Source organism: Haliotis cracherodii, unplaced genomic scaffold (genome assembly GCF_022045235.1).
Source record: "Haliotis cracherodii isolate W230 unplaced genomic scaffold, xgHalCrac1.p SCAF_20, whole genome shotgun sequence".
NCBI classification, from domain to species: Eukaryota; Metazoa; Mollusca; class Gastropoda; order Lepetellida; family Haliotidae; genus Haliotis; species Haliotis cracherodii.
The window spans coordinates 7,145,811-7,168,200 of NW_027266276.1; the positions used below are offsets into that span (position 1 = coordinate 7,145,811).

The following is a 22,390-nucleotide window of genomic DNA, read 5'->3' on the forward strand; positions in this document are numbered from 1 at the left end:
GGGCTAAAACAAACCACTTTCTGGCCAAACTTTGTTCAGAGACACCTGATTTGTTTAACACCATATTGATTAGGCCATCTAATACTAGCTTCCAGGAAACTATATTAACCCTGAATATACAACGATAACATATTCAGTGGCTATATCAGAATCATAAACAATGACAACAAGATTCCATAAGGAAAACAAAATTATAAAATTATTCATAAAATAAATATTTTTCTAACTAAAAATAGAGCCATGAGCTTAGAAGCTCAACTGACATTGTTGGTCTTGCAAATTGTTTCTAATTTCTAAAATATTAAATGATTACATTTAAAATCATTTGAACTAAAATTTTATCCAGCATTTATTGGTAAGCACTGAAGTGTTTCATGTTGTGTGACTTTGAGAGTATTGTCCTCAAATCATTGACTGTCTTATCCAATGGCTACAATCACCAATGCTTCAACAAGCTTTATGAACATTTAGTTCATTTGAGCTCAAAATGTATTCCCTCTTTAGTGATCAGTTAAATAAATATTTACCAATGACTAACGTGATGGAATGATAATGCACTCAAAATATTTCATAGACTGCAGAATTTCAAATAAATGAAGATATTGCACTGTAATAATGAAAAATAACTTCAGGATTTAACCGAACAGTGTCAATTGGCACACTTAGTTTTGACAAGTATGCCACCTGAATGATACAGAATAATGCAAATCATTTCTACTTCACGGTTGCCACTCCCTATGCAAACCAATAAAAATATCTCATGGCAGCAACTGATACTTCATTTTCCTGTGAAATGATAATTTCCATATATGACACACAATTCTAAGAAAAGCTATTGCCGATGACATATTTGTTCTGAGAAATCAAGAAGCGAAATAATTTTTTTCTTATTCCTATGCATGGGCAGTCCAATGTTCAATGCTATTATATATAGCATTGGCACATCTATAGTCTTAAAACCTTAAAGACAAGTCAGTTAAATCTCAACACAACCAGAAACAATATCCATGGACCACCTATCAAGCTGCATCTACCCGAGACAAGGGAGTTAACTGACTGTAAAAGTCCAGTTTCCTCCCTTGCCGAACTAGGCTGGGATTTCTGGGCTCAATCGTAGCTCCACCAGTGGCTGTTAAAAGTTATGCCTCTTCTTTGTCCCTCTTTTTGACCAAACAGATTCCACCTCTAATATCACTTGCATTTGCTTCAAAGAAAATGGCGGCGCACTGTCAAAACGATCTGATCGGTACTCAAGATCAACATTGTAATTAAATGAGTCTTACTTCATGAAATGTGTCAAATCAGGTGAGCACCTTCATTAAAAACATGAACAGATTTGGAAAATATTTGTTGATGCCGAGTTGGCGGTACACATGCTTTGCAAATCCTACAATCGATCGAAATCTGTATGGCAGTTTACGAACCGGATGTCGATTTCGTAACACGATTATGATTGGACTATGCGCAGACTTGTTAGTCCAGCAAAAATAAAACTCCATTATTATAGAAACATAATCTGGCCGAACATTGTTTCGAACTCACAATCATAGGTTTCTGGCGTGCCCAAGGGACGCAACTCTGCATAGTGGGCATTCATGCTCTCAAGCTTAAACAGAATGTGACGATCCTCATTAGTCAGCATCATGGGAACCAAGTCTATCCCAGAATCCCCCTGGCATTAGCACCGTCTCCTTAGGTCAAAGTTAAGGTATTCATTGGAGCCAACTCCATAATTGACGCCTAGTTTGGCAAGGGTGGAAGTTCATAGTAGTGAGTGAGTGAGTATGGTTTTACGCCGCTTTTAGCAATATTCCAGCAATATCATGGCGGAGGACACCAGAAATGGGCTTCACACATTGTACCCATGTCGGGAATCAAACCCGGGTCTTTGGCGAGACGAGCGAACCCTTTAACCACTAGGCTACCGACCGCCCCTCGGAAGTTTGTAGTAAGTTAATTCCCTTGCCTCAGGAAGATGATCAAGCTGTGGAAGATGATGGGATCCAGTCACTTATAACACTGTTACAAATGACAGACCGAAGTGAAAACACCTCCAGATTCAATACACATGTACACAGACCCAGTCAAACATCGCCACCTTGCTCTACTGAGCAAAATCATTAATTCATTCAAATTTCAATAGCAAAATATATACGAGATAATTAGACCAGGGTGCCATTGTACAAAGCGATCTTAGCACTAAGGTGATTGTAACTCCCATACCTTAACATAGACTTACAGCAGTCGAAGCGCTAGGGTTGTTTTGTACAATGACACTCTGGAATATAGGCTGTCCCGAAGATCACTGTTCCCCACATATTGTCTCCAGTATTCCAGCCACAAGTCACATTTCATACTTGTAAGATTTCACAACATTATATCAATATGCCAGTAAAAGTAATCTCTATAAAATTAATTAAAATACAAGAGCATAAAAATCAAACATAATGCTTATAACTCACTACTGGTAAATACATTTTCTCCAATATCAAATCGAACATATTTCTCCGCAATCTTTGACACAAGTGAAAATTCCTGAATACAGTTTTCTTGGCACTATGTCACAGTGTGGTCAAGCACGACAGCAAGGGAGCAGTCCAATAGTTGAATGTAGAATACATTTTCAGACATTCCACCAATCCAAGAAATCTAATTGCAAAATTCTTCTAAGAGCTTCTTTTGTCAAGCGAATCTAACTTTGCAATGATTCAGAGGTTGTTGTGAGGCAGAGCTGGAGATGTCAAATGAGCATCTTTTTTACACTTGTTTATACCTGTCTTGGCATTGCTGTCCATGCAGTGTAAAAATGTGAAAAATAGAGTGATTGAGTGAGTTGGGTTTAAGGCCGCTTTTAACATTATTCCATTCATATCGCGGTGTGTCAGCTTAATGTGAGAGGAAAGCCCAAAGTGATGCAGGTCTCAGACGTTTACCACTTTGCTGAAACCCACGAGCACGGGTATGGTGCTGACAAACCTAGAAACATAATGGAGGCGAACCGGGATTCGAACCCACAATCATCGGTTTCTGGCGTGCCCAAGGGATGCAACTCTGCACAGCAAATGTGAAAAATAGAGCTGTTATTTATTGATTTGAACTGTATATCACTGAAAAGTTTAATTGATTGAAAATCATGACCTTTTTACCGACACAACCCCAAAGTTAAGGAATTAAGATTTTATCGGACATCAAACTTTTGAACTGCTCCCTAAAAGTCAAAGTTCAAGAAAACAGGTTTCAGTCAGTTGAATAACAGCTTAACGAGAGTCGACATTCTGACTTATTTACAAAAGAGTTCAGATTTAGCCATTTCTGAGCACTTCTGATCCAAGTTTCCATGGATCTTAAAATGTTTTTGTTAGTAAATTTGGTTTAATGCCGCTTTTAACAATATCCCATTATATCATGGCGTGTTAGCTATATGTGGGAGGAAAGCCCTAAGTGATGCAGGTCTCAGGCGTTTACCACTTTGATGAAACCCACAAGCACAGGTTGGTGCTGACAAACCCAGAAACATAATCAGGGCAAACTGGGATTCGAACCCATGATCATAGGTTTCAGGTGTGACTAAGGGACACAACTATGCACAACGAATAGCAGTGCATTAGATGACTGGGCCACCCGTGCCCCCCCTAAAAAGTTTTATATGAGAAACATTCTGCAACAAATGGATATCATTTCTGTCCCTGATTAGTTCTAAGTTACCCACCAATCCTACTTCAACTTCCCTTTCGGAGACACCACTACAACTGTACTTGCAGCAGATATATTGATCCTGCGGGCTGGTTTGGGGGACTTTACAGGTTTAGATACATAACTCATATGAAATGTCTTCTTCGTACTCGAGGCTTTCTTCAACAGCCGTAACTTCCTACCCGACGAGTCCACAGACTTATTGTACTCTAAGCACAAACCATCATCCTTTGAAGTTGTTGCTCTAAACCTTTCGTGACCGGTATCCTGCCTTGACGCCTTCTGAGGACTTCGATAGTTAAAGTTATATACAATACCTTTGTCAACCGATTCATCACGGTTTAAATTTCGAGGAGATATTTTGCGTGACTTTTTGGGAGTTTCGTATGAATCGGAAGCTACTAAAGTCTTGTCTAAATCCTCATCCTCTTTCACAGTATCCAACTGTCTGTGGGGACTGCAGTATGGGCTCTTGTTCCTCATCCTTGGGGTGCCCACCTTGTTGCTGGGCAACACAAGGGGGGTACTGCAGGTCTGCCCGCTGAGCCTTCTCTCACAGGCAGTCTGGAGGAAGCTATCACAAGCTTCGCCCCAGGAAGAATTGGAAGCCTTGTCTGGAGAAGGGAAGAATTGGGGAAACCACAAATTGTCAATATCGTCTTCACCAAGATTTTTCTCAGAGTCGTTTCTGTGTTCGTCATCTTGGTCAGGTTCATCCATGACCCACTCTCGCGTAGAATCGTCGCTCATATCGACCTCGGACACTTCTTCGTAAGTCAAGTCTGATGGAAGTCTGGAATCGGATTCCTCCTTCTGGAAGCCGAGAAATGGTTGTGTGTCTCCCTCGCTCTCCAACAGTTTCGACATGCTTCTTTCACTGAGAATCAACCAACTACGATTTAGTTTTACCGTCTTTCTCCTCGAGCTTGGTTTTGATTGACGCCATTTTCTTTTGCCTCTCGTTTCCTTTTTCTTAGGTGATGAGCTTTTCCTTCTTTTAGGACTTTTCTCAGTGGACGTTGACCTAGATTTCTTTAGAGTCTCATTTGGAGAAGGTGGGACACTAGCACTGGCAGCATTTTCACCATATTCAAATGGCTTGTTTCGTGTTGACCTTGACCTTGACCTTGACCTTGGAGAGTCACTGATTTTGGAACACTTTCTTTCTGTTGACTTGTCTTCAGACATGTCCTGGTAAGATTCATCCGACTTCCTGGCTCTTCTTGACCTTGGAGAGTCACTGATTTTGGAACTCTTTCTTTCTGTTGACTTGTCTTCAGACATGTCCTGGTAAGATTCATCCGACTTCCTGGCTCTTCTTGACCTTGACGGCGAACAACACATCTCAGTATCACTAGTACGTGACCTTGACATCATGACCTTTTTCACAGGGGTCGTTTCAGGGACATATTTAACATCTTTTTCCCCTCTTCTGTCTTCACCATCACATACAGTCTCGTCCACCAAGTCGGACCTCAAACTTCTCCAATATCTCTCTCGCCTCCTGGGCGTTGTACAATAACCACTCTTTGGTGTGTCCACCTCTGTTCCACCCTCCTCCTCATTTTCAACGTCACCTTTTTTACAAAACTTTCCTCTCTTGGGAGTTTTCAACTCCAGTTCAACAGACTCAGGATTTTCCTTGACATCGTGGCAGAGGTCCTTCATAGAGTGTCTTGACCTTCGTCTGAACACAGGAGACTGAGACTCCCCCTGTTCGGGGATAGCATTCTTTCTTGGCGTTACATCAGATGTGATGGCAGAGGTACAGGAGTAGTCACTACAAGAGGTCTCATCCAGCTTCAACTTGCACAACTTTCTCCCCTTCTTCCGAGGACTTGACCGTACAACCTTCTTCCACTTCTTCCTCTTTGTGAAGACCACCGTCTCGTTATTACAAATCACCATCTCCCCTGCTGTGTCTGCCCTTAACGTTTTACCGTCAACTTTTGTCTTTTCTTGTGAAGGATTTGTATCTTTCCTCTTTACATCCAAATCTACCACAGTCCTGTGTTTTTTTCTTGGAGATGTTCGAGAACTGGTTGAAACTTCAGTCGGTTGGATTTTGTTATCTGGGTTTGGGGATGGTCTTAAAGCCTTTTTAGAGTTTGATCTTCCTTTTGTGGGGGAAAGTTCTATGCTATCTGCCTCGTTTTGTATGAAATCAGAATGTGTTTTTGAGCCATGTTTCTTCATATGCGGGGACCGAGATTTATGAGAATCGATGTCCTTACCACCAGGATTAGAACATTCCACATTCATGTCACTCTTGTTCTGAGCCACGAATTCCGCTCTCGAGTCTTTATGCTTCTTTTGTTTCGAATAAGATCTTTGTGCTTCTCTCCCATTACAATCTTTCACAGTCACTTCAGCTTGTGAACCCTTACCACAGTCACTATCTTTTCTCTTCTTTGAACGAGACCTTTGATCATCCTTTGCTTTAAACTCTTCGACATCTGCTTCATCGTCAGCTTGTGAACCCTTACCACGGTCCCTATCTTTTCTCTTCTTTGAACGAGACCTTTGATCATCCTTCTCTTTAAACTCTTCGACATCGGCTTCATCGTCAGCTTGTGAACCCTTACCATGGTCCCTATCTTTTCTCTTCTTTGAACGAGATCTTTGATCATCCTTCTCTTTAAACTCTTCGACATCTGCTTCATCGTCAGCTTGTGAACCCTTACCACAGTCCCTATCTTTTCTCTTCTTTGAACGAGATCTTTGTTCATCCACCTCTGTAGACTTTTCCACAATTACATCAGCTTCAACCTCAGAATCATTTCCACAGTCACGATATTTTCGTGGCTTGGAGCGAGATTTACATCTGTCTTTTGAGTCAGGATCATCTCCAACACGTCCCTGATCATCATAGGACACAACATGCTCGGATTCAAAATTAGAATCTTTCTGCTTGTTCATCCAAGACCTCCGGCGAGGGCTCCCAGCACTAGTCAGAGACAGCTGCGAGTCGGCAGACTCCATGTCCAGCTTGGAAATCACCACAACACTCTTACTGGACAATTCTATCACATTTTCTGCCCTCATTACAATGTCACTTAACGGACTCATGTTTTCTGTTTGAAATGATAGTCTGTTGCTTTTCCTGGGACTTGTTACTTTACTTTCAATATCAATGTCAAGGCGCTTCCTTGGACTGGACCGAGTGACCCTTGAATGTTCTCTGTCTGGCTTGTCCTTGACACATTTCTGTAGCTGTGAATGTACAATTTTATCACTCACTGCGTCGGTCCCACCCTTCTTACCATCAGGCCTGTTACATTTTGACGGTTTAGTCAGTACTGCTTCCCCCGACGTGGAATCACCCAATGGAGTCTGGTCTGACTGTCTGTGTCGTTTCTCCTCCTGCACTGGCGAACTGCTAGCACCAGATTTCCGTTTCCTGGATTCTTTTCCACCAGCCTCATCAAACCTGGATGATTTCTCACCATCTCTTATACCTGTGTTTGTGGAATGTCTTTTAAGAAAATCTTTCAAAGGCTGCAAGCTTGCTATTGGCGAGTCTCTAATGATCAATGTTTTTTCCGACCCGGATGCAGATTGTGACCGCCGCGGTGACCCATACAATCCCCTGGACCCCGACCGCCGTATCACAACAGCCGACGTGGACTCCAATTCACGACTTTCTCGACCGACTCTGGGAAAGCTACCAGATCGGGGTTTCCTAGGAGACGAGTGATGATGGTGCTGCCCGTCAAGGACAATCCCGAGTCTAGACTCACACGTTTCAACATTCTTGTTAAGTTTCGTTTTTTCAACAGTGACTTTTTCAATTTTTCGGTCATATTTAAGTCTCCTATTCATCTTGCGTTTTACTCTCAGTTGCTCCGGGGGGAGGTTTGAGGCTCCGCCCTTTTCACTTTGTTTTTCGGAGCATTCTTCAATCAACAAAACCTCTCCATCATCACAGGCTTGTGAGCTGCAACCGGAAAACATATGTCTGGTCAGAAGCAACAGCGATTATTTCATAAAACATAACTCACTTGGTTCTCAAGTAATATTATTATCAGGGATGATCAGGGATTGTTTGAAATGTTTACCAAAAGCTCACACCTGACACATGTTTGTTTTAAAAAACAAACAAACTTTATGCCCATCCTGTAACTGATTTGTTTGTTTTGGGTCTGTAGTTTATTGGTTGGTTTAAAAACACTTCGGCCCTAACTTCAAAGTAGGTGGTTGTTTTATTATACTGTAAATCTTGAAATTAAATGTGAGCGTGAATTAAATGCGAAAAATGCGAGTGGTCTTTGCTTGCATTAATTAACTTCGCATTTATGTCTCAAAATGACTATCAACAATATGATGACACCACTGCACATTTTGAATAGCGGAAATACCAACTTGAAACACAGTTTACTGAGCAGCAGATGTAACATGTATATAACAATTTATAGCTAAAATGGATAGAATTATCATTAAACCGCCCGCATGTTATCAGAAATGAGCAGGCCACTATAACTTGATAATGCCCTCATATTGCTTGACGACGGGCCATTATCACGCCCGTTGTTGTGTGACGTAATAGGATAGGGATAGGTGACGTCCCGTTCAATAGTGACGTCATCTGGTTTGTTCTATGACATTTCCATATTTGTAAAAGTGGGTCAGTGACATTCGTGTTGATTGTAGTAAATGTTTCAAAACCGATATTGTTGCTTCTTTTTATTTAATAACAAATTTCATCTATTTTAGCTATAATAACGGTAACGCTATTTTTCAGGGCATTATCATTTGCAGAAACCCTCGGTCTTTTCAACTGCCCTCCTTCGTCGGGCAGTTAATGGAAGACCTCAGGCTTCTGCAAATGATAATGCCCTGAAAAATAGCGTTACCCTTATAGTCATTCAACTTCTAAGTAATGCCTATCATACAATTTAAAGTGATTCAAAGAATAGGAATTACACAAGGGGCATTTTCTGTTTGACTGAATTAAGGTAAGAGTATGTATCATTCCACTGGGGATGGGCCGTGTGGGGGGAGTCGCTATCATATTGAGTCGCATTTTTGTCTAGGGGTCAGTAGTCGTATTAATTTGGAGACTCATTAATTTCAAGATTAAAAGCATTTAATTTCAACTTTCAGCCAGATCAGTGTTGCTTTTTCACTTTTTCAGTCAACCAACACAAATTTGTCCTACTAGGGATTACTGTTCATTCCTTCAGCTGTTCCAGAGAAGAAATCTAAATTTACAAACACCATAAAAGATCACAGGATTTTCTACTGTCCCATCCAGTCAAAAAGAGAATTGTATTATTCTATACTACTTCACGTACTCTTTGTTTCTGTTGGCAGCCTTTTGCACGCAGTGTCGGAGCAGGATCCGCTGTAGAAATGAGACCGTGTTGGGGCCTTGGTGGATCAGTGTATCTATGCAGTCAAAATTCTTCTTGTTCCGTGCAAAGTTCTTGTGTTGAAGTCCTCTCATATGCTGTGGACAAAAATAGAATAACATGATACCACAGTGATTCCGGTGTTTACGCTGTATCCTGGAATGAGGGAATGTTGTTTAATGCCACATCCGGTAAATATTTAAGCTATATCATGGCGGTATATGATCAAGTGATCAAGGCAAACCCCATTGTCCCGAGGCAAGAAAGTTAACTGACTTTAATAGTCCAGCTTCTACCCTTGCCCAACTAGGCTGGAATTTCTGGGCTCGATCGTAGCGTCACCAGTGGCTATTTCGAATTATGTCCCTTCCAAGTCCACACAACTGACCAATCAGGTTCCACCTCTCACATCACTTGCATTTGCTTCAAATAAAATGGCGGCGCCCAGTCAAGATGATCTCATCGATAAGAAAGATCTTTATTGTAATAAAATGGATTTTACCTCACAAAGGGCATCACTTGAGCACCTTGATTTAAAACATGAACAGATTTGGAAAATATTTGTCGATGCTCTGCAAATCCTGCAAATTCGGCAAGGCTGTGTCATGTTGTTAATGAACCACATGCCGATATTGTTATGGGAGTTTGATTGGTCTTTGCACAGACTCGCTAGTCCAGCAATAATATAACTCCATTATTCCCCCCCCGAGTTCAGCAAGGGTGGAAACTGGACTTTTAAGCTCAGTTAATTCCCTTGCCTCGGGAAGATGGGCAAACTAGTGGATGCAGGTCTCTGACTTTTACCACTTTGATGAAACCCATGGTTTCTGACAAACCTAGAAACATTGTTTCGAACCCACAGCCGTTGGTTTCTGGCGTGCCCAAGCTACTCATCTTCCTGAGGCAAGAGCGTTAACTGACTTTACAAGCCCAGTTTCCACCCTTACCGAACTAGGCTGGAATTCCTGGGCTCGATCGTAGCGCCACCAGTGGCTATTACCAGTTATGTCCATTCTATGCCTTTCCCATATGGACCAATCAGATTCCACCTCTCGTATCACATGCATTTGCTTCAAACAAAATTGTGGCGCCCAGTCAAGATGATCTGATCGACCATCAAGATCTATTTTGTGATAAAACGGTTCTTACTTCGCAAAGAACATCAAATCACATGAGCACCTTGATTAAAAACATGAAAAGATTTGGAAAATATCTGTTGACAACCTTGCCTCGGGAAGATGGGCAAACTAGTGGATGCAGGTCTCTGACTTTTACCACTTTGATGAAACCCATGGTTTCTGACAAACCTAGAAACATTGTTTCGAACCCACAGCCGTTGGTTTCTGGCGTGCCCAAGCTACTCATCTTCCTGAGGCAAGAGCGTTAACTGACTTTACAAGCCCAGTTTCCACCCTTACCGAACTAGGCTGGAATTCCTGGGCTCGATCGTAGCGCCACCAGTGGCTATTACCAGTTATGTCCATTCTATGCCTTTCCCATATGGACCAATCAGATTCCACCTCTCGTATCACATGCATTTGCTTCAAACAAAATTGTGGCGCCCAGTCAAGATGATCTGATCGACCATCAAGATCTATTTTGTGATAAAACGGTTCTTACTTCGCAAAGAACATCAAATCACATGAGCACCTTGATTAAAAACATGAAAAGATTTGGAAAATATCTGTTGACAACGAGTTGGCGATACACATGCTTTGCAAATCCTGCAATCGACCGAACTCTGCATGACAGTTTACGAACCAGATTTCAATTTTGGTGCGCAATTTTGATTGGACTATGCCTACACTCATTAGCCCAGCCAAAATGTAACTCCATAATCCCAGCCTAGCTCGGCAAGGGTGGAAACTGGACTTTTATAGTGAAAGGGAAGATGATGGTACTCAACTCTGCACAGTTGGCACGAATGTTACGATCCTCATTTGTTGGCACTATGCAAACCAAGCCTATCCCAGAATCCCTCTGGCATTAGCACCGTCTCCTTAGGCCAAAGTTATGGTATTTGTAGGAGTTGCTGAGTTTGGTTTTATGCCGCTTTGAACAGTTTGTTTGTTTGTTAGTTGTTTACCGCCGCACTCAGCAATATTTCAGCTATATGAGGGCAGTCTGTAAAATAATCGAATCTGGACCAGAAAATCAAGTGATTGACATCATGAGCATCTATCCCTGCAATTGGGATCGATGACATGCATCAACCAAGTCAGCAACCTGACCACCCGATCCCATTAGTCGCCTCTTACGACAAGCATAGTCGCCTTTAACGGCAAGCATGGGTTGATGAAGACCTATTCTACCCTGGATCTTCACGGGCGTGGTTCATGAAGACATAATATTAGGTTGCATTTTACAATAATAGGTTGCACTTGTGCATTTCTTTCACATAGCTAAATTGAGCCTGATATGTTTACAACACATAAACAAAATATAAACACAAATAACATCCAGCTTACTTTATCCACATCATCGTATTTTTCTTTGCAACATTCGCAGTATCCCTTCCGCTTGTTCTCCCGCTTCCGTCGCTCTCGCTCTCGCTTGATCTCCCCGGCTGTCACGATCGGCACACCAAACATCTTGCAGTTACTGGGCTCGTCTAGCTTAGCCGTCTTACTGGAAGTAGTCGAGTTTCCATTCAACTAAAAGTACTTATACATATATTAGGTCACTTATATACATGACAGTCTTCACAGGGACAGAAATTAACTTTGATTTGTTTGCTTGCTATTTAACGCCGCACTCAGCAATAATCCACCTATATGATGGAAGCAGAGCAATAAAATTTAAATAAAAATTCTTTGCTACAGACTGATCAGAAGAATGGCTTTGATTGATGAATGGTTTGCATGGTGAGAAATTCTACAACACATCGAAAGTCGATTCTGTGGTGTAGTGGATAGGGGCCTGTATGAGAGTTGAAGTTCGATCTCTCGTGTATGTGTATGTGTGGGTGTGTGTGTGCGTGTGCGTGTGCATGTGCGTGTGTGTGCGTGCATATGGAAGAAAAGCCTCAAGTAATGCAGTTCTTACAAGCAGTTAAACACACAAACATGGGCACAGTGATGGCAAACCAAGAAAAACATAACCAGGGGGTATCTGGGATTCGAACCCATGCCCAAAGGATTCTTGCACACCAAAACGATGAAGGTCTGACCAGCAAATCCTGAAAAAATCTGTGTGTCCATGAACACTTGTGGAATCCAGTACCTACACCCACCTCTGTGACTTAACCTGTTGGGCCCCGGACAGATCATCTCTCTGGGCTTGTGGGGTCCCTGGGGACAGGACGTTCCCCACCCCCACCGCCTCCTCCCGGTCACCCCTCTCCGAGTTCTGAGGCCTCCCTAGAGCCCGCCCATCAAACGGGCAAGTTCCTTGTGGTGTCTCCGTGTTGAAGTGAGGCCATGTCTTCAACTGTTGCATGATGGGACGATAGTGACAACTCTCCGCCTCAAACTTTACGTAGGGAGTCTTCAATCTTTGAACTGCAAGGACGCACATGAAATGACAGATTAACAAAAGTAATATGAAAGGATCGAGGATGTCCTTAACTTATTTTGAGTAGTATATGTTAAGGCATCCCATGGACTAGTTGGACTTTTTCAGCAGCATCCTTATATGTCATCCTTATTTGGGCTTGTTTATGTTACAGGTTAATTTCTGCTGCTGCTACAAAAATTTCAACAGGCTTAAACAATGTGTAATTGAGCAAGTTTGGTTTACAGACGTTGAGTATTTCAGTACTATCACAGTGTGTAAGCTTGATGGAGGTGAGGTGAGTTGAGTTGAGTTGAGTTGAGTTGAGGTGAGGTGAGGTGAGGTGAGGTGAGGTGAGGTGAGGTGAGTTGAGTTGAGGTGAGGTGAGGTGAGGTGAGGTGAGGTGAAATTGGGTTTAACGTCGCGTCCAAGATTATTGCACTTATATAGCAACGTGCATGTACGTTTGTGTGTTTGTGTGGCTGCTTGTACTAGTCCGGACTGATGCCGATTTATAGTGCTAGCTCACTGAGATATCATGCCGCAGTTTAACATGAATACCCCACTCAGACACAGTATACTGACTCCGAGCCGACCAGTCCTTGTTTTAGCCCCTTAATGCCGAGCGCCAGACAGGGCAACAACAAGTACCATCTTTTAACGTCTTTTGGTATGACGAGGACGGGGATCGAACCCCGGACCTTCCGCTCTCCAGGCGGACGCTCTACCACTAGACCACGGAGGCGGTCTAAGCTTGATGGAAGAGTATTGCCCCAAGTGATAGGCACAAGGCGTTTGCCATTTCAGGACTTTATCTGGACATGCTCGGAGGTCGGTATTTGTCCCAAGTCAGTAAAAGTTCCCAAATTGGAGTAAGAATATTAATAACTTCCCATGTCACGTTCAGATTCATGTTATGGCTTCGTATAGCTGACTTGTATTTCACTGGTACCAGGAAGAACAAAGACAAGGCTTCAATGCTCTGTTTAACATTATCAAACAGAAAGCAATGTAAAATAGCTCTAAAATTAGGAAAATTGTAAAAATTCCCAAATTTTGAATTCGTTCCCAATTTGCCTGATAAGGGCAAGCGTGGAATCCTGGACAGATCCCTGCATTTTGGTATGGTGCTGACAAACCATAAACATAATCAGAGCAAATCTTGGATCTGAAAAAAAAATGTTATGTTTTTGGCATGCCTATAGGGGCTAAACTCTACACAACGAATTCAGCATTTGAAGCTTGTATGAGTCCCGTAGTCCTTGCCAAACTGCCTAATAGTTAAGGTATCATAAGGACTAGCAGAAAATTTGCTATTTTGAAAGGTGTTGCTATCTGTTATCAATTTAAGGACTAGTGGACTAAAAATGTTAGGTTTCTACCACTGTGAATTGCTGTAGACAAGTGGGTCACCCAGGATCCCTTAACAATATACAAACACAGTGAAGAATTGCTGTAGACAAGTGGGTCACCCAGTATGCCTAAACAATATACAAACACAGAATTGCTGTGGACAAGCGGGTCACCCAGTATGCCTAAACAATATACAAACACAGAATTGCTGTAGACAAGTGGGTCACCCAGTATGCCTAAACAAGGCACAAACACAAGACACAACTGAGGATGATGAATAAACTCACTTTTGGTGCCCCTTCTTCTTGTTTCCTGTGAAACACAAGTGAAGGATTTCATGTTACTTCATCCAGAGCAAATACCAGACATGCAATGAACTAAAACCTCAGAAACATACATCAGGGATGTGAGCAGGTACTCCCCCCAAAAAGAGGAAAACTCTAGTGGGATTTGGGAGCATCCCACCCCACCCCCACCCCCAATCAAGAAGTTTTTAAACAATTGATTGCATTTTAAGCAATTTCGTGCAGTCTGGACAACATTTACACCAAGAAATATAATAAGTCAAAGGCAAAAGTCAATGGCAAATAAACAAAGATAGTGCAAGTATTCATGATAGAAGACATATGTCTGAAAAGGGCATAAAGGATGCTGAAAGCTCTGATTGAAAACAGGACAATCCGCGCAACGGTTGTCTGGAATCACGATTATATTTTTCGGCGTAATTTTTAAAAATCTTTGATTATATCTTTACAAGGAAGATGATTTTTTCCAAGGACTTCTGTTTTAAAAAACATGATTTTCCGCATTTCCGAGGAGATTTCACGGATATATGGCGAAATTCTGTGAAGAGTACATGGAAGAGAAAACATCAGGCACTCGACACTACCTGTGATACAATTTCCCAGTGTCAAAAATGTCCACTGGGCCTGTGAAAATTTCTTGATAGTGTCAAGAGGAAACTGAGTTGTCTCCCTTGCAATGCATGAGTGAATTGGGACTTCACTTGGATCTATCTATTTTCGAGTTTGAGGAATTCTTAACAATACCCCATATGGTACAAGACATGAACACAGAGATCGTGGGCTGGATAAGTGTGTCATAATCACAAGCTTCACTTGATTTCCAAGAATAAGACTGATGTCATATCCACAACAACATCCACATGCTCAGAAGCCTTAACCCTATTAGGGCACGTGAAGATCCGGGGTAGAATAGGTCTTAAGCAACCCATGCTTGCCGTAAAAGCCGACTAATGGGATTGGGTAGTCAGGCTTGCTGACTTGGTTGATGCATGACATCAATCCGTCATCAATTGCGTGGGTCGATGCGCTTGATATTTATCACTGGATTGTCTGGTCGAGACTCAATTATTTACAGACCGCCGTCATATAGCTGGAATATTGCTGAGTGCGGGGTTAAACAACAAACAAATTATGTATGCGGACCTTATAATGATGTGGGCGTTGAATAATGATCTCACTGATTTTATTCTAATTTTTTTCATTCTGTTAATACAGACTTGTTTAAGAGTAGCAAACAGAGTTAAATTCAATGTGAATTATTTGGTGATGTTTTGTGTTGTGGACGATTTTTTGTGTAGGCGTTAGCAAAAAATTATACCAAGTCAGCAAAACCATCGGGTCTTCCTTGTCTTGAGCCCAACTTATACGCCAGAATTTATGTGACGCTTCAATCACTTATAAAAATCTTAACATTATTCCGACACGTTCTGGTAACTTCTTCATTGTTTTTCACGTCACAGAATTCCAGCTATATGACGGCGGTCTGTATATAATCGAGTCGGGGCCAGACAATCCAGTGATTGACATCATGAGCATCGAGCCACGCAATTGGAATACGATGACATGCATCAACCAAGTCAGCGAGCCTGACCACCCGATCCCGTTAGTCGCCTCTTACGACAAGCATAGTCGCCTGTTACAGCAAGCATGGGTAGCTGAAGACCTATTCTACCCCGGATCTTCAAGGATCACACTACATAAACAAGCATACAAACTCCTATTGCCGCCATGACCATAACGCGAGATGCACAGTAAAGCACAGCGCATATAAAGGGAAGTAACTGTGTGCTGTATTGGGTTGCATTGTTTTTAAGTATTAGGATTATTTCATTTTTTGGAAAATGGAAATAAAAACGAAACATGCGGCGGACCTTATAATGCGGGCGGTGCCTGAGAACAGAGCCTTATAGATGGGGATTCCAATGTTAGACTGAGGAAAATCAACCACGGACACTCGGACCTTTACACATATACCTTATAAAAGTTATAAAAGATGTCGGTTGCACTAACATACAACCTATAGTGTTGATAAATGTAATGATTCAGACAGCTATACTTTTTAGCATCCCATGGGACATTTTAGATTATCTGTTTATTCAGTTTGTAATCATATCTAGGAAACAATATTTTGTTGAGAATCAAAGCTAAAATACAGGTCCCAGCAACCTATGCTTGTAAGAGGCGACATGGGTCAGATGGTCAGGCTGGTGACTTGGTCGACTGTGTGTCATGTATCCAAATTGTGTGGACTGAAGCAGAATGCCGTCATATAGCTGGAATACTGTTTAGTGTAGTGTTAAACAACAAAGAAAGAAAGAAATTGTAAATCCTTTTGTACCTGTTTGTTGGAAGTTGAAACTGGTGCCGGTTTTATTTTGCGAATCTCTTTATCTAGCCATGTTATAGCTCCTGGAAGGGAAGAGAGACGATCATTAAACACATCCTGAGAGAGTGAGTGAGCGAATATGGTATTACGCCGCTTTTAGCAATATTCCGGCAATATCATGGCAGGGGGCACCAGAAATATGCTTCACACATTGTACCCATGTTGGGAATTGAACTGGGTCTTCGGCGTGACAAGCAAACGCTTTAACCACTCGGCTACCCGACCGCCCCTCCTGAGAGCGACCTGCACCAGTCATAATGATCATAATCATGGTAATGTATGATGTTCTGGAGTTTCTTAGAATTGAGAGAGAATTCCAGTGAAAAGATATAAAACTAAATGATCTTATATTGAAAGATAAGTAATATTATCATGATGCACAGTATTGTCTAATGTGGCAGAAGCATGTTTCCTATGCCACATTAATTCATTTAGATTGAGCTTGGTGAATCATCTTGTAACTACAATGGAATGTCCACAAAAAAGAGATCTTCTTTGCTTAGGAAAAACTTCAATCAGAAAATATTGCAAATTATCCTCCGCTGGTCAACAAAAGTAGCATGGTTGCCAACAGACAATTCAGGTTGCAACTTTGAGGCTAGTCTGTTATACAGACCCTGATATATCCATTACAGCCCATGCAAGTCTATAATGTTTGGCAAGTCTAGATAACAGCAGTATCTGAATATGAAGAAAGTCTCTGGGCTCCTTTTTACTATATTTTATAACTATAATTTAACAATTGTTTTTTCTGTAACGTATGTTCATTTCAGAGGCTAGATGTCAGTCTACTTCAAGGCCTGTTACCATAGTTACCTACCATTTAGGGACACAATTTTGATACCCATTTTCTTTGCCGTGTCTGCAACGCTGGTTTGCTGTGCAAGAAATGAAAACAATTATCACAGTGAAAAACATCAACTGGAGTATCAAAGGCTCAGAAATTCACATTTGTGGGATGATCTAACATTGCTGGGATGCTATGAACACTAATCAGCTCCAGAAGGCTGAAGATTCAGATACAGTTAGTATCATGTTGATCATGGGACAAGACACATTGTTAACCATGTTTACTTACCATAGGTTTAGGTGAGGAGAGGTGAAATGGGGTTAAACGTTGCGTCCAAGATTATTGCACTTATATAGCGACGTGCATGTACATGTGTGTGTTTGTGTGGCTGCTTGTACTAGTCCGGACTGATGCCGATTTATAGTGCTAGCTCACTGAGATACCATGCCGCAGTTTAACATGAATACCCCACTCAGACACAGTATACTGACTCCGAGTCGACCAGTCCTTGTTTTAGCCCCTTAATGCCGAGCGCCAGACAGGGTAACAACAAGTACCATCTTTTAACGTCTTTTGGTATGACGCGGCTGGGGATCGAACCCCGGACCTTCCGCTCTCCGGGGGGACGCTCTACCACTAGACCACGGAGGTGGTCTCCGCCACGTTAAGGGCCCTGTCTGATAGGCGCTCCGACCAACTTCTAGACTAACATGTAAGTAATCCTGAAGATTCCACCTTATCAGCATGGTCAGAGCAATTGAAATACAGAAATTTCAAAGATTTTCAGACAAAACAAAACTTCTGAAAATATTCGCAAATGTGGCCCCTGTTTCAAACATATAACAAACCTAACATGATCTAATATTTTCTTAAAACATATTGCTTCCAGGTTATAACAGTGACATATGTCATGCAAGATTTGGAAAAAATCAAAACAACTTACTGAGCTTTTGTTCTTTGCAATCTGAAGAATGGCCTTTCCCCTGGTCACCTGTAAATAAGGAGAGAAATACTGTCAATCCTTGAACAAATGCTGAGGTAACTGATGCACTAAACGAAATAAATGTCTGTCTTGAACATGTTGAATAACAGTGAACTCCAAACTATCAATCTGTTACCTTAGGAATTTTGTTTTTTGTTTAACGCTGCACTCAGCAATATTCCAGCTTTATAACGGCGGTCTGTGAATAATCAAGTCGGGACCAGACACTCCAGTGATTGACCTCATGAACATCGATCCACGCAATTGGGATATGATGACATGCATCAACCAATTCAGCAAGCCTGACCACCCAATCCTGTTAGTCGCCTCTTACGACAAGCATAGTCGCCTTTCATGGCACGCACGGGTTGCTGAAGACCTATTCTACCCCGGATCTTCACGGAGTGTTTCATGTTGATGCTCGAAATTAAACCTAAGATTCCTGGGGTCAATGTAAAAAATCTAACCCTCAAAGCTAAAGAATTATGGGAAGCCTGAAGTTATGCATGTCTCAGATGCAGCGTTACAAATTGGCACTAGTCCTATTATCCTTGCCAAACTGCCCAATGGTTAAGGTATCATAAGGACCAGTAGAAATTTGCACTTTTTAAGGGATTTGCTATATGTTGTCATTAAAAGTACTAGTGGACTAAAACTATTAGTTTCTATCGCTGAGGTGTCTTCCACTTCGGTGAAACCTACGAACTCGGGTATGGTGTTGACAAACCTAGAAACATAATCAGGGTGAACCGGGATTTGAACATATGATCATAGGACATGCCCAAGGGACCGAACTCATGTCCCCAAAGAATTAGGGAGCTCCTAGATTCCAATGGATTCCAATAAGACCTAAAGGGCTCCAGACCCCCATTAAATTTGCACACTAGTTGATCTAGCATGATCTAGTGACCCTTCAAATAGCTTGTTGTAATAAAGAAGTTGTTCATCCCTACATCTTATCCTTACCTTCAAATAGAAATCAGGAAAATGTTGTGCTGAAGTCTTTTAGTTTCTGCCATTAGCATGAGTAGCAATGATCAGGGTTATGACACAGGCTGTTTGATTTTATGTTTAATTTTGAACACCACATTCATCCTTCATGTTGGGTAGTGATCATCTTCTTTGGGTGTTCAATATATTTCTTCTCTTTTGGGCTCAGTTTATTGGCTATTGTAAACCGAAGAGTAGACTTTTAAAAAAATGATTTTACTTCTATGCTGTTTAATTAGCAGCCCCAAGTGAGTCACATGTGTTATGACCCGTGAAGATCCGGGGTAGAATAGGTCTTCATTAACCATGCTTGCCGTAAGAGGCGACAAGTGGGATTGGGTGGTCAGGCTTGCTGACTTGGTTGATGCATGTCAACGATCCCAAATGCGTGGATTGATGTCAATGATGTCAATCACTGGATTGTCTGGTCCAGACTCGATTATTTACAGACTGCCGTCATATAGCTGGAATATTGCTGAATGCGGGGTTAAACAACAAACAAACAAATCACATGTCATATAACCACATAACAGTGCTACATGGCTAAGTTACAATAAGCGGAAAGTTGCACATCTTTGCATTATTCATGGCAGTAGAGTCCACGTACACAAGACGCCTCCAGTAAGTCAGTAAGAAAAGATATGTGAAGACCTACATGTGCATAGGCTGAAAAAGCTACTTGGCGTAATTACGCACAGTGTTGTTATATGATAAATCAAATCAAATATGTTCATGCGTACTTGTACTCACAAACAAATTAATTGGATAATGGTCATTTAGTTTTCATATTTTAGGCAATTACACAGCTTATTGCTTATCTGGGCCCACTTGCAAAAAAAGCAATCTTAGCGCTAAGATGATCTTAACTTCCATACTTTAACAGAGGCTTACAATAGTCGTAGCTAAGATCGCTTTGTGCACGTGGGCCCTGGAGCTCTGCTTCGAGTAAAGAATATTTCCAGAATAAATAATTACCATATTCGACGTAATAAGCGCCCATGGTGATATTTGCTAATATATTGGCTAGTGAACAATCCCAATTAGCACCTCTTCCGATTGATCAATGTAAACAAGACTTATTTATTTGTGTATAATACTCACTCATGTGTTATATGCACCCTTAATTATGGGCAAATGAATTCTGGAAAAATATATCTGTCGTGTATGATACGCACAGACTTTTCTTATGTATCATTTCAGGTACACAAACGTAGAAATTTACGATCTTTCAACTCTGTTTTTCTTTCACCAAAATTATATTCTAATCAGAGCCTCCTATTTCTAATTTTGAGAGGGACCTGGACGCTTATTACGTCGAATACGGTAACGTGAATTGGCCTCACAGTTTCCTTCTTAGCTTCAATAGCAGTCGGTGATGGAGACTGCCCCATGCTGAAGGGACTAGGCGTGGACTGGAAGGCAGGACTGTCCGGCCGGTCTTGACCCTTCTCCCCTTTCTTCTGACCACTGGCTGGAGCATTGCTGGATATGACGTAGTTCACATCTTTGATGAGAAACTTCTCAATAGTCTGAAGTGGATGAACATCGACATGAAAGGATATTAAACACTGAGAGTTGGAATCAGTGAGTGAGTGAGTATGGTTTTACGCCGCTTTTAGCAATATTCCAGCAATATCACGGCGGGGGACACCAGAAATGGCCTTCACACATTGTACCCATGTCGGGAATCGAACACGGGTCTTCGGCGTGATGAGCGAACGCTTTCACCAGGAGGCTACCCGACCGCCCCCAATTATATGTAGCTAAATTATTTCTGAGTGTGACCTTAAACAAACTGACTACATCTGGGCCTGACACTAGTTGTTGAAGTATGTATGAAGACAGGAAGTTAGTTGGCTCACCCCTCCAAGCTGCTTAAGTTTCTCCTCAAGACTCCTGGATTGGCGAACATCTTTCACATCAAGATACACTATTTTCCCTGAAAGTGGCAAGTTACTTGTCTTCTTATCAAACTCCAGTTTCCGCTTCCCTTTGTTGGAACTATAACTTGTACTAGCTGTGGAAACAAAATGCTAACATTAAAATCACAGTTACAAAAGCAGTGCTGTAACGTAAGCATAAAAATCAAGGTCGATTTGTCAAATGTAAATTTAAAGATGAAGGAGGTCCCTGGATTCAAATAGCACAGAAGACCACAGACTGCTACTTTTGAATACAGCATGAACATGACACAAAAAATATTGGTCCAACTAAAAGAGATATTGAATGTGGATTGTAAAGAATGTAGCTCTTGCCTTTTATGAATTTGATTTATAATTCTGTCAAACACCATTGTGTCGAAGTTGAAGAGATGTACGTAAACACTTTGAGTTATTTGAGGTTTGACACAATCGAAAACTGATAACTAAAGAAGGAATATGCAGAAATCGAGTTTATACTTCGAGACATCAAAGTTTCACACTACTGTGAATGACTATAGTTAAAATGAGAGTTAAATAATCAGTTTGATGCACATCAATATTTATTTCAATTCTCATGACACAAGGATAGGCTAATAATAATATTATTTAAAATAAACATGAAGTTTGGTTTATTTTGATTTTCATAGTTGCCATGGATACAGATAATGGAAAAATATATTATAATAATTACGTTTATGCTTGTCACCATCTTTTTGCTTCATTCTTCAAGTGCGCATTCGTTTCGTTGTATTCTTTTGAATCATCTCATTCATTAGGCCTACATTTGACACACACCCCCAGGTCCTGTTTATCCTTCCACAGGGCTAGTAACACTTGTAATCCTCGTAATGTCCATCACAGTAGTTGTATATCCGGGTACTGGTCAATACAAAATCCATTTTGATAATCAGAACATCCGTGGTATTGATATTCCTATAAATATATAACACATAAGGCTCAGTGTTGCTGAACTGGCCGTCAGTGTGATGAAATGTGTGGAGTTCCCTCGAATATTATGCAGACGTCGTTTTAGAAAACAATCAGCTGTTCATGTTGATTACCGAAGGAAATCATTGTTGTAACCGCCAAAACATGGTTAAACAAATAGGTAGATACTAAACTATTA

General features: G+C 41.3%; 1 protein-coding gene across 1 annotated transcript; it reads right to left on the reverse strand.

Annotated features, from left to right (window-relative positions):
• Positions 1 to 3,462: 3,462 nt before the first annotated feature.
• Positions 3,463 to 22,103, reverse strand: LOC139470080 (biorientation of chromosomes in cell division protein 1-like 1). The gene is made up of 12 exons (XM_071252370.1): positions 21,956 to 22,103; positions 21,205 to 21,359; positions 20,686 to 20,871; positions 18,314 to 18,361; positions 17,401 to 17,458; positions 16,533 to 16,603; positions 14,177 to 14,201; positions 12,277 to 12,544; positions 11,513 to 11,672; positions 8,988 to 9,142; positions 4,922 to 7,630; positions 3,463 to 4,819 (listed from the first exon to the last, which is right to left on the reverse strand). Exons 1-12 carry the CDS (start codon positions 21,984 to 21,986, stop codon positions 3,715 to 3,717), a joined length of 4,971 nt encoding a protein of 1,656 aa, XP_071108471.1. The 5' UTR covers positions 21,987 to 22,103; the 3' UTR covers positions 3,463 to 3,714.
• Positions 22,104 to 22,390: the final 287 nt, after the last annotated feature.